Below are 13,700 nucleotides of genomic sequence, written 5' to 3'. Positions count from 1 at the left end.
ACTAGATCCAAAAGGCCACTCCTGACAGCACTGCTGCATCCCAGCACTACAGAATATGTTCCCCTAATAGACATTATTTGAAAGCAGCCAAACCTGGAACACGTCCTTCTCAAACTTCCTGATCTCCATGCACACTTGCTGTCAAAGCTCCTGTAAAGACTTTTACAATGCTACCCAGCATGGCAACCTAACAGCTGCCTGGACCTTGCAGCCCCCTTCAATACTTCTGGATACACTCTATTTGCTAATACCTCTAGGTCAGAGGATGCTTGGTAATGTTCTGGGAAGTGCAAAAGACAAACCAGCCCCCAGTAGTGATGTGTTGCCTACCATGTAAAAACAGAAATCACACATGGAAATGTATTACCAGGGTACTGGCAATGCTTTCAGGGCTTTCAAGCCCCAGCTGGACCAGCTGTGTCTTTTGTTGGAGGCTAGCGAATCACTGCCTCCAAGACTTCCAAAAATCATCTAATTCAAACATCAACTTAAGAGTTAAAAATTCAGATTTAAATTTCACAGCAAAAACTGTCAGAGGTGCACTGTGCTCCTCAGTTTCATTTTCCAACACTGTCTAGAGCCACATCCCCCTGTATTTAACAAACGTGACTGCTCCAGTCCCAGGAGCTCAGATTCACGCAAGATGCTCATGTTAAAGTTGCAGCATACCAACTCATGGCAATTTGTATATTGTACAGAAGTCTGGTGAAGAGAGGAGAGCAGCTTGCCAAAAGACAGGGAACTTGTGCCATGTTTTACAGCACTAAGTAGATTTATAGTCTTCGTGTTCTTTGTTTGCTTCAGTGTCTGTGGAAAACATATTGCTTACTACTGTCACAAAAAATATAATCCTTGGTTGGGATTTGTGATTAAATCACAAGCAGTATTATCCAAGAGTGTTTGTAATTCTATGGAATCTGATCAAAGACAAAATCTGGAGGTACTCATCCAGCAATTATACACACTTGCTGTATCTTTCCCAAGATCAAATTTTCATCTGCTAGAGAAACAACAAAAAAAAAAAAAAAAAAAAAAAAAAAAAAAAAAAAAAAAGAAGATTTCTAGTTTCTGTGCAGATTACACTTTCTTGCACGGTATATTTTGTCAATTTTGTGCATTATGCTACAATAATCTACTTGAAAAAACTACAGATTATAGTCAACCAGAACACAGTTGAGCACTGATTTAATTATTGCCCAGCACCAGTCTCTCCAGTGTCACTTGATCTTGAATATTGGAAATAAAAAGGGACTTCCAGTTTCCTACCATATTCAACATCATCTCCTACTTTATAAAAGTATCGTTCTCACTAGGAGCTGGCCTAATCTAGAGGGGGTATGCGAGTCCACAGGTCTGACTCATCCAGATGGACACAGAAAGAGCATCAAGCTTGCCACATGCCTGATCTCCCTCCAAATTGTTTGTGGGAGTGGGTAGCAGAGGGGAGAGCACAGGAACTGCAGCTGCTGTCAAGAGACCCAAAGTTGAACATCTGTCCACAATATGTGAGTATGCTCCTGTGATTAGCTTCCTGTCCTAGAAATCTCTCTCCAAATATAGATGTAATGAGCTGGTGGGGAGAACACTGTTTCTGTATAAACCAAATTGAAAGTTTAAAAAAAAGGAAGAAATTTTAAGTGTAAAGAAACACTAAGTCAAGAAGGCAAACACAAAAAAATCAGTGTTTCATATTTCAAGTACAGTAGTGCATATGTTGCATCTATGCATCTAGCTTTAGAAATAACTATTACTTTTGCCTCCAGAAACATTGACTAAATCATCAAAGCTGTCTTAACACACAGATGACCTGCCATTAATTTTAATAAGAAAATAAAACCTTCAGATGGCTGCCAACAGTTCCAAGTAACCCACAGAGTATCTTGAAAACAGAGGGACTGACTGAATGGGCATCCTTAAAGAATGTAATTTAGCTCATCAAAAGATTTAGCCTACAGGCTACAAAGAAAGAAACAAATTCTAAGTTCATACATTTTTTGCATTCAACTTCAGGACATCATTCACAGACTTCTCCCATCTTTTTAATCCACAACAAAGTTCAGAGAAATGCAGCCACGCTGAGAGAACCAGCATGCATGGCAGAGATTCCAGTTCAAAAGCCAAATATGAGGGGCTTCACCCAAGATCCATAATTTATTATTTTTCTGAGCTCTTTAGAGTTCACTTTTCTCTGTAATTTTAACTAGGCTCCTTAGCAAGAATCAAAATACATGTCAGCTCAAACTACTGATGGAGGCAGCTGACCATCAGCCTTACTTAGAGCAGTGAGGACAATGTACCCTGTCATGGCCACTTTGGACCCAAGTTTCCAGTCAGTGCTCTCATTCTTCTGCTGCAAGGCTGCTGAGAACAAGATGTGGCATCCCAGCTCCTCCCTGCAGACAGACAATGCTCTGTGCAACCTCAGTGGATGAATCTCTCTGACTACCCCTGCTCTGCCTGGCTCACAGAAGTTCTGTGGTACCTTACCAGGCAAAGGAACAACAATTTGGCCAGCAAGGTTGCAAAGTGAAAGCTGAAAGTCCAACCCCCCACCCTGTTCCAACACAGAGCAAGCCTAAAACAAATTATTGTTCATAGTTAAATGCATTAAAAAAGCAAATACAATCTTGTTAAAGCAAATACTTAAGAGTATCAGAACTACTTATGAGCCAATACAAGGAAAAACTGTTCTTTAGAGGCTTCCTTCTTCTTAATTACTGACTTGCAATGTAACTGCATCTACAGAGCACTTCAACGCCAGCTCTGCTCCACTCCATTGCTGAATCTTCTCAAGAAGCACTATGCTCCATCAGCTTGCTAGCACCCAGAATAGTGCTACTTGACTCACTATGACCTTTTCTCACAGCTGGCTACCAAGAAAATTTCAGGCTTTTGAAAATTCTTTTATATTGCCTCTGCAAGTACAAGAGACCTTGAAGCCTCTCAACTGCGGAGAACCACAATCACTCTCCCTCCATTCATTAAGTCAAACAATTGTGCTGGGCTTGTCTGGAGGCAAAATGAAAGATGACAGCTCTCTGGGAATGGGAAAGCATGTCTGAAATTGTTTGAATGCCTGAATTGTTTGACCATAATTACACATATTATTTCTACATAAGCAATGCTTCTTAAAATGAAGGCACATCAAAAACAACACGTTAGCAGTAATTCTAAGGAACACAGAGGACCAAAGTTGTCACCTATGCCACAGTGTTGTCCCAAATGTGTGCTTGTTGCCCAGTGTGCAGTGCCAATGCACACACCAAGATGAAGCAGCTCTATTTAATCACAGAATCTTCAAAGTTAGAAGAGACCAGAAGGATCAGCAAGTCCAACTGTCAACCCAACATGGCCACTGTAAGCCCTAAATCACTAAATCATGTAACCAAGCAAGACCTAGATACCTCTTTAACATCTCTAGGGATGGTGACTTTATCACCTCCCTGAGTAACCTGTCTGACCACCCTAATGGTGAATTTTTTTTCTAATGTCTAATTGGAAACACCCATGTTTCAACTTAAGGCTGAATATATCGTTATTCTAATTTGTGCAAAGCAAAGAGCTAGGTGATAACCCACAAAAGGTTGCCAGCTCCCCTATCATCAAAGCTTTCTACCATTTATACATTTTAGCAAAGAAATCACAGTTCACTGACTACAAGTTACATAGTTCTCTTGTTAATTCTACCTTCTGTTGGTTAAATGATTCTCTTGCTTCTCATGCCAATTAGTCTGCATGCTCAGTACTTCTCTCGAGTTGGTGGGTTTCTTGAGTCAGCAGACCATGGTGGTGAGAATCTCTCCCTGTTGGAATTACCTTTTACCCAGCTTTAACTGATCTCCACACAGTTGCTGAGTTGGCTTTGTTAGTTTATTACCTGTCTTGGGAATTTTGCCAAATGTTCTTGTGGCCTGTAAATTCTGTGTCCTTTGCACCCACTATCAGTAGTACATCCTTCTCCCCAAGCTGTGCTAAGGTCTCCCCCTAGACCTAAGACCACTGAAGCGTGTTAAGCCCTAAACCTTAACACAGTAATTCTACTGACAAGTAATTTATCTTTCTAACACAGGGACAGCAACATATCATCATCCAAATACTTGCCTTGGCAGTGGTCTGCTTCCCAATATAACAACCTGCCCTTGCACACTCAATTTAACACCATCATGCTAACTATGCAGGGAGCAAAACCTATCCAATAGATGGGAGCAAACCTCTGCTGCAGTGTTAAATGTTAAAAAGTATTTTAACTTTCAAAGTATGTGCAATGAGGTATTTCTGCCTATGAAAACACCGGTAAGCATAGAGTCTGGACCTTAGTAAGCTCAGAAGCAAGGTGGCAAGATTATATAATAGAAGAAATAGTTTAGAAGAATGATTTGAAGAGAAGCTTTTTTTTTAAGAAAAAAGCAATGAAAAAAGCATTGCTTCATCTTTCTGCATGTGAAAACCAGTACCTGCGTTAGCCTTGTACCACACTCCTGAGCATCCATCTCAGATGTGGATGTCCCCTCTCTGGAAGTGATCAAGGCCAGTTTGGATGGGGCTTTGAGCAACCTGGTTAAATGGAAGACGTCCTTCCCAGAGCATGGAGTCTGACAAAGTGATCTCCAAAGGTCCCTCACGACATAAACCATCCTGTGATTCTAAATAAACCTGATCACAGGTGACTCACAGACCACTCTGTTTCTCAAGGACAATCTTAATGACAGCTTCTTTCTCCTTCCACTGGACAACTATTGCCACACATACATGAAACAATTGTTAGCAGTCTTCTCATATGAGCCTTCCTTAGCTAGGAAGGCTTTAAGGGAAATTGGGTTGGATCTTTAAGGGAAATTGAAAATTTTTCCTGAACATCCAATGAGGTCTCATGGGTATTGTTTACTGTTAACAAAAGCCACTACCAACATTTAAGCATTTTCATTCAGTTTGCCTCATATACTTATGTATGCAGTAGAAAATACCATTTTCACTAGTTATTAAGCTCACTTACGGAAAAAAAAGTAGTTCTTCCATATCTTTATTCATCAGTTAATGCATCATTCAAATACCATTATCATTAAATGACAGCCTAAAGGAGAAAAAAGTTTTAATAATCTGACTGTTCATTAAAGAACCTCTGCTGTAAGTTTTCAGTCTTAGATGGAAAAAGCATATTATTTTCTGTAGGTACAAATACTTCTGATGTATGTAGAACATAATACCCAGGGTGGGTTTTCTTGATGCAGTTATTTTCTCAGCACTGATATGATAAAGCATGGAGCCACAGAAATAAATATCTAGTAATGTACCTTTAATGAAAGCTTTACTATCTTGCAATAAGTCTAATGCCCTTAGGAGCAAAGCTCAGAGGAAAACAAGTCTGGAAGTGTCACAGAGGCTGTTTCTAGCCAGCAAGCCCCCAGACTGCGCACTGGCATGAGGCACACTACCATGGATGTTCTCTGCCACAGAAATAATTTCAAAAATCTGCAACAGGAGAACCAAGATTAAAATATAATTCCCAAAATGCTTAATTTTGATCAAGCAGATTGGAAGTGGCAATCCAATTAAAAAAGCACCAGTTATTTTTTTGCCAGCTCTTAAACAAAACCAATTCACAGAAAGCACGTCCCAGAAACAAAACACAACTGATGTTTTACATTACATTGACAATAATGAAAAAAATTAACAACTTCTATGCCACATTATACATTATCATAGACAAAACAAAGAGGATGCAAAGACACTTAACTCAGCCAGCCACAGCAAAGCACTCTTGCCTGTTCCCCCCCACATGACATCAGGGCTGCAGATTTTTTATGCATGACAGAACATGACTACAGAACCTTCTGCACACACCACAAACTAGGAAGCTGAGTTATTGAAAATTAAAATTGAGAAGTTATAACCTTTTGCATGATTCTAAAGAAATAAGATGTGGTGCATTACAGAAAGAAGTGTCATCTTTGACTTCTGTACTTACATAACACCTGAGGCTACTATCATTAAAAAGACTAGGATCATATTAACTTTAGATTTCTGCAGCAAAGACAACTTTGTTTATTCACCTGTGAAACAAAATGCTGCAAGTTTCGAATTCACCTTCTGCATCAGAGAGAAAAAATAAAAAACCCGAACAACTGAATCTGCAATGTCAACAATAAAATCTTTCTTGTACTCATCCTTCTGACTCACCCTTTTTCGTACTGTTAACTAAAATAAAGCATCTGCACAGCAAGAAGAGGTCCTGAGGAAAAATAGGAATTACAATAGAAAATATCCCATGATAAAACCACAGCAATCCACTTGATACCCACAGAAGGAAATACACTGTGAACACAGTATTTTGTTAATAGAAATATACATAGAGTAGGTAATTTAAACTTCTCTTATTAAAATCTGAGATTGGGAAGGAGGAAATCAATGTTTACTATGGGAATGGGTCAATATTTATGACCACCTGCAGCTATCTGCAGTTATGCTTTAGGAAAAATAGGACTAAAAAAACCTCCTAAAAACAGCCATAAAAACCCCCAACCAACCAACCATACTGCCCCCAAAAAACCCTAAATAAAAATCCAAACAAAATCCCACATAACAGAAAACCTCAAACCTTCCAAGCTGGTTATCACCGATTACACATTTAAATTTTCAAAAAGCATGTCAGTATAAATTACAATGAGTCTTGCACTGTCACATACACAGTATATCTGGGAGTACAGCTCTCAGGTAGGCCACTGGTGCTGCACTACAACCTTACATCATACACATATACATCTTATCACCCAGCCACTGGAAGAGCTAAACAGAGGGAGATGAAGTAAAATTATCAGCCATCATGGAGTTAGCACATTGTGCATATTTTGAGAGCTAGAGGGTTTAGTTCAGGTTTTCCCTGATGCCAGGATGAAAACCAGGCAGAAAAAGTAGTTTCATGACAATCACTCCAAGTATCCAGGGAAGGAATAAAGAATAAACATGAAGACTCTTCAAGGGCACCTGTCTTGCTTGAGTCAAGATTCAGAGTTACATATCTGTGCATTAGTGTTTTCCTTTTAGAGGCTGTGCACATGCACACTTGTGGCTGTCAAGCAGCATAAGCTGATGCACTAACATTATACCTTGAGACCCAGCCCCAGAAAACACCACTATTTGAAACAGCAGGTATCCATACAAGAGATATAAAGGAAGCACTAAGTCTATTTGTAAATAAATATTCCACTGTCCCTTTATTTTGGCCAAATAAAACTCAGAGAGAAAGGGTAAATAAGTAGACGTGATAAATAATGAAATCATTCACGAGTGCTGCTTCCCCCCAAGCTGCCAGCGGGTGAGCACATCGATTAAGACAGCTCCACTGAGATGCATCTGCACACGTCACATTTGGCAGAGGCCATCATAGGGAAGTTCTGCATTAAAAAATCAAAAATGCATTTTGTTTGAGGAATTTCACTGGGGCACAGGGAAACTAAAAGCATTTGTCTTAAAATGACAAGAATGCAAAAAAAAAAAAAAAAAGGACTTCAGGCTGCCGTTAGCTTTAATATAGGCACACGATTACCAAGAAAAGCTTTTAAAAATGCCATTTCTGCACACTGAAGCAGTTTGTACAAAGTGAGAATGTGGGATCATCATATTTCTGATGATGAATCTGTAGAACAATTTGGATGAATTTTTTTAAAAGACCATATATTAAGTGACATTCTGGAAAATGCAACAACTATTTTTTGTGATTCCATTTTATTTGTAATATATAAAAGAAAAAGCTAGTTAGAAGGTTTCAGATAAACATTAAAGAAACCCCACAACTCACTATACAATTATCTAAGTGGTTTGGCTAGATGGACAAACATCTTGCAGCACGTAAAGTTTAAAGAAACCACAATAAACTGTCTATTCTTGTTGCCCATGTAAGTCAATGTCTATCTCAGCTTCAAAGCTATCATGTGACATCTTGTTCCACAGAGCATCTAGGCTTTGTAAAGTAAGTAATTATCGTAAAAGGACATATGCTCTTCTGGTCCATTAGGTTAGCCAAGCTTCTTGCAAAATGAGAAATGAACACTATCTTTCTGTACACCATGACGCTCTCTCAACCTACTCATTCAGCAGTTCTGGTCCATTCTTACCTCTTTTTGAACATCTTTATGCATGTATATTTGTCTCTCACAAAGCTTCAGTGGTTGTCTTCTTAGCAAAGAGATGATAAAAACCTCCTCTATGTAACGTTAGGGATAGTACCTGTACTTATTTTATGCAGCTGGCGAGCTAGATTCACCATTGCTAAAAATGCCCTAGATTTTGTTCCTGGTTTTAAATAGATGACAGGGAAACTGGAGCCTCAAACCGTGTACATCTGAACCCTAATTAATTTCCTTAATACACAGAAATAATTTTACTAGTCTAAAATTCTGCAGACTGTAGTGTAACATCTCTAATCATACCACTTACAGGTTGGTACTGCCTTGGAAACACCCAAAAACGAAACAGGCTAGAAACTGTGACAAGACACTAATGCAATAGCTGGCTCCCTGGAAAGAATCACTCAAGAGGAAATACAGCTCTTTTCACAGCCCAGCCTTTCATTAAGAAAAAGGAGAAGCTTTCAAGAGAGTCATGCATCCTCTAATCAGAAGCAATGCCTTTGGGACATTCTGGTAAGAAACCTCTGGCCTGTAGTAGCTCCTGAGAAGGGCTGTTTTGCTTCTTGCATGAGGAAGTGCTGATTAGCACACGTTCATTTTAGTTCTCATTTAACTTATTTACAAAGTATAATTCAAAAACCAGAAGATAAGGAGGGGAATGAATTGAGTGTACATGAGAAAGATCAAAAGAAGCTTAAAAAGGACTGAGAAAGAGGTAAAAGGAAGGAAAGAAAACAAAGAACCAAAACCAAACTAGAATTAACTCAGTAAGACTTCAACTTGAAAGCAGTGCAGTGGTACGTTTTTCACGCTGCCTCATACACAGCATTATCAAATCTTTTTAAAGGCCTCAAAATTTCACTTCAAGTTTCCATTAAGAAAACAAAATTTAAAAAGGTGCAGATGCGTATTGTGTGCTAGCTTCCTACACTGATGGGAACAAGACTCATACACAACAAAAGGGTCATTATGTCTAATTTCACTAAACAAGGCTGAGCAAGTCAGATTCCTACTTCATTCACGTGTACTTTAAAATAAAACTGTCATGTTTTGCCCATGCTTGCTTTCTAAATCCCTTCCTTCAGAGATCTCCTTCTGGCACACCTTTCTTAAAATTTTCTTATGCTGAAACAACTCTTCCTCAGTCTTCACAGACTGTGGAAACAAGTATTACAGACTGCGGAAGATAAGTATTATATGCTTGTAACATGTAACATGTAAGTAACATGTATTCATATGCATATCACATGCATCTGAATACACATGTATATGTAGGTTGGTGTGCAATGCTGTGACTCTACACTTGTGTGCACGCTCAGCACAAAACAGCAGCGGTGAGCCCTGCCAAGGGCCAGCCATTCCACTTGCCTGATCTGAGTGTCCGCATTAAGCTCCAAAGGGAAATTCAAGCAACATCAGTCAGTCAGAGGCATGCAATCAGCAGACGAGAGGCACTGAACAGCACAGAAGACTAATAATACACTGGCACAGAAGGGAGCTTTTTGGGATAAAAGCTGGGAAGCAGCAGAATAGGCTAGTATCTGCCAAGCTGCACAAACTAATTGTTTCACATAGCGTCTGCTAACTGTACTGGAGCTCTGAAACAGTACTGAAAAGATTTTTGATTCAGCTGCACAAAAATAAAAAAAATAAACAATGATCACAGCTCTGCAAGGTCAAGCATAGATTATTGGATGGAAGAGGAAGATGAGAACACAAGGAGATTGTACTTGTTAGCATGACAGAGTGTCACCACTACATGTAATTGTTGCCCAAACTTTGTGAGCATTAAGTTAATGATAGTAAGGCGAGGTTTGATGAGGGATAATGAGACAGTTCACTGTTTTGTATTCTCTACAGACAGGTGAAGTCAAGCATAAACAGGGAGGCCAACTGTCAGTTTTAAATGAGGTAGAAGGGTGATTAAGAGGCAGAGGGATGATTAAGAGGCAGAACACCTTTACCTGCAAATGCAAATTTAAGGAGACCTTTAGAAGCTTTTTTTAGAGCAAATCTTACTCTGTTATATTCATATTTGGTAGGCTTTTGTTTTTTACCATTGCAAAGGCTTCATGCAGTCACAGAAAACTGAATATAAAAGAAATTATCCCAAAACAGGTAACAGCTCTTAGTTCTATTAACATTACAAGCAATAAAAGAGCTGACTTTTCAAAAGGCAGCAGAACCAATGTTTTGACCTTTACAGCTCTTTACTCAGGAGAGGATGGGAGTACTAGGGAATTCTACCCTGCAATGTAAGCTGTGAGTCTGTCTCACTCCCTTCAAAACAGATGCCACCACCATGCTCTGTTAGCACTTAGCCTTAACACTTCTGTCTAACACCCAAGAAACAGTACATGATAAGTCCCCACAGTTTCATTCCCTTGGAACGCCAGCGAACGATGCCGCTAGGAGGTTACAAGCACCCCAAGGGACCCCCACAGATCTGAAATGAATCTTACAACATACACTGAGAAGTGGAAGTCCTAGTGAAAACAAACCAAAGCAAAGGATGGTATCTACACTCATGAGCAAACACAGTATTTCCTTTCACAATGGCATCACCTGGATGAGGAACAACCTTTCAGGTATTCACACATACACCTTGAAAGACAAACTCACTAAGTGCTACAGAAGTTGAGTTTTTTCTCATAAACATTCCTTAAAAAATTTACAAGGTACATTTTTCACTAAACACGGTCACAGAAACAGAAAAGTAATTTTGTTTATTCTGATTTTATCTCTAGCACTACATGAGGGCTGCCATCTTCATTCTTGATTTCTATCTTCAAGAAGTTTTTAAAACAATTAAACACCCTCAGGCTATGACTTTATGATGTGAAGGTCAAAGTGCAAACAAGACTTTTTATTAAAACTGTCCAATTAGTCAGTTGATTAATCTAAGCTGCATATAAATGTGGCGCCACTTTCTAACAACTAGGTATCTGAGAGCAAAAATGGAAAAAAATTTACTGCCCTACAGCACAGTTCAAGTAAGCTACAGACTGAGGTATAGTTTTGTTTGCACAAGAGCAGACTGGCTACAAGTACCTGGTCCATTAACACACTCCCAAAATATATAACTGCATAACTCAGCAGAACAAAGTTGCCACACCTGAGTTTATAAGCATTTGCTAAAATGAAGAGGTAGACAATGAACCAGGTTACCCGACCTTCTCTGAATGTTCACAGACATTTCTAATACAGCTCTCAGCTCCTTTTCAAAATCATGTCTGCAATGATTCTGCTCTTAAAATCCTGCCTCTTGCCATGCTGGGGCATGGTAGAAGAGAACTGTGTATCTCCTTTGACATTACGCTCCACTATTTATTGAGCATAAACACTTTGCTCAGTAGGGTCCCCAGGCCACAGGAAGAATGAGGCTCTCAGAGTCCAGTCTCACCATATATCTAAGATTACCAAGTGACCAGCTGCAGGTGCTGCAGGGGCCAGTTGCACTCGACCCTTTCCTCCACACGCTCCTGGTACTTTCTTCAAATTAAAGAGAGCTTGTTGGGTCTACCTGTGAAAGAGCTGAAGCTCTGCTGAGAAAAGCAACCACCCTAAAAAACTGAATGGAAGAAGAGTTTTCTGCTGGGTTAACTTTTTGAACTCAGCTGACCAGTAACAACACAAGGCAGGCAGCAGAAATATGAGCCCAGAACACAAGGAGGGAAGCTTAACCAGCTTGCTAGTGGATCAGCCTTAGCTATCTTGTGAAATCTCACTCTGAGAAAGCAAGGACAACTAAAATCTAACACCCATTGAAAAATGAGTACCATCTCTTAAAGATTAATGAGCAAACCCTTGACCTAAGTCTCAGAGCAACAGGAAGACTGTTTATATTCCTGGACTCAAGAGTGTGAGGCTCTTTCATCAGCTTCAGTCTTCAACTTCAGTCATAGAAGACACTCAGGAACACAAATGTCAGACAGGCATAGATAAAAGTATATTTAAACTTTCTGAGTCCACACCACTCTAGCTGCAAAACCCTACGGTGTAGACTGCACATACTTTCATTAAACAGATTTTATTTAGTAGCCAAGCCCCCACTCACTCATGGAAGCGACTTCTGCATGCTGATGCCTGCCCTGCTGTTATGTGAATTATAAAAAGGGTTAATTTAAAGAAGAACTGACTTTAAGAGACAAGTTCTCTCAGAATGCACATGGTGAACGGCATTCTCTTTTGGCAAAGAACATCTATGAACAGCTGCTATTACTTGAATGAAGTTTTCTCACAAATGCCTTTGCTGCTCAGAAAGCAAACTGTACATGAGACAGAGGTGCAATGGCCAAGACCCCACATTGCTTCTACCCTACTCTGTTCTTCCAACTTCCCTGCAGCTGCATCTACAACACCTTCAAGTGGCCAGTGCTGGACTTCACCAACACCACGGACAAGGACAGCTTCTAGTGAAGCTGCTCCCTGTCTCCTGGGGAACTAATGAATAGAGGAGGCAGCCTTTGCTCCTTGCAGAGTGCCGTCAGGCTGTGGCACAGATGAGCGCAAGTTTACAAGGCAACACACCCAAGACCTGTAACTAAAGTTACGGTCCTCCGGCACAAAGCACCTGTAACAAAGTTCAAGCGATGACCCGAGCGATCATCCTGATCCTTGCTCAGAAGGCAGGCTGACGGGTACCAAACGCCCAGGGAACTCCGGGTAAAGCAGGGCTCGGCAGTCCCTTTCACGCAGGGGTACGGGGAGGAAGGCGGTGAGAGCGCTGCCACTGCAGAGCCGCCCGCCCACCCCCGGTCCTGCTTCCGTCACTTTCCTCCCAAAATCTGAGTCTGACTCCGAGCAGGCACTGCCTTGCACTCGAGGCATAGACGTGCTTTACTCAGACTCATCGAGGGAGCATAAACAAACTCCGGGGAAGGAGCGAGTGCTGCCGAGCATCACCGCCCCGGGAATACACCTCCCGCGGGGCAGCCGGGGCAACCAACCGGTGCCAGGCGGAAGCACCCAAAGCTGTCCCAGCGCTTCAGAACCGCGCTAACAGCGGGGCGGCCGCGCTGCGCAACGAAGTGCGGCGGGCGCGCGTGTGCGCGAGGTAAACAAAGCCCGCCGGGACCGCAACGTCCCCTCCGGCCCAGCGGCCCGCCCGCCCGCGCCGGAACGGCACCTGCGCCCGCCACAGCGGCGGCGGAGGCCGCGCTCGCAGGGCTCTCACCCACCTCGTCGCCCCACTTGAGCACGTCCTTGTGGCGGTCGCGCAGGGCGCGGTAGATGTGCAGGAACTGGAGGATGCCGTGCCGCCGCACGTGCTCCGCGTACCGCCGCGTCTCCTCCCAGCTCAGCGGCGAGCCCTGCGACAGCAGCCCCATGCCGGCCGGGAGGGAAGGAGGCCGAGGACGCGAGCGGAGCGGGCGCGCCCGTGCCGGTGCGCTCGGTGCCGCGGGTGCGCCGGGCGCCGCGGCGGCGGGACCGAGCCCGGCGCCGCACGTGACGGCGGCCGCGCGTCAGGGCCGTGACTCAGCACTTTCCGCCGGCAGGCGCCGCCCCCGCCCGCCGGGCGCGGGCTGCGCGCGGCCTGCCGGCCCGGCGCGCTCCCGGCACGCTCCCGGCGCG

At 42.2% G+C, this 13,700-nt stretch overlaps 1 protein-coding gene across 1 annotated transcript in view; it reads right to left on the bottom strand.

Annotated features, from left to right (window-relative positions):
* Window positions 1-13,551, bottom strand: part of GCLC (glutamate-cysteine ligase catalytic subunit) — a 36,643-nt gene extending 23,092 nt beyond the window's left edge. Inside the window, exon 1 of the mRNA XM_021551289.2 lies at window positions 13,307-13,551. Coding sequence (XP_021406964.1) covers window positions 13,307-13,456 — 150 coding nt within the window. The 5' untranslated portion in view covers window positions 13,457-13,551. The remainder of the gene's footprint in view (window positions 1-13,306) is intronic.
* Between the last annotated feature and the right edge of the window lie 149 nt (window positions 13,552-13,700).

Source organism: Lonchura striata, chromosome 3 (genome assembly GCF_046129695.1).
Source record: "Lonchura striata isolate bLonStr1 chromosome 3, bLonStr1.mat, whole genome shotgun sequence".
Taxonomy (NCBI): Eukaryota; Metazoa; Chordata; class Aves; order Passeriformes; family Estrildidae; genus Lonchura; species Lonchura striata.
Note: the sequence above shows the minus strand (reverse complement) of the source record. Positions and strands in the feature narration are given on the sequence as shown.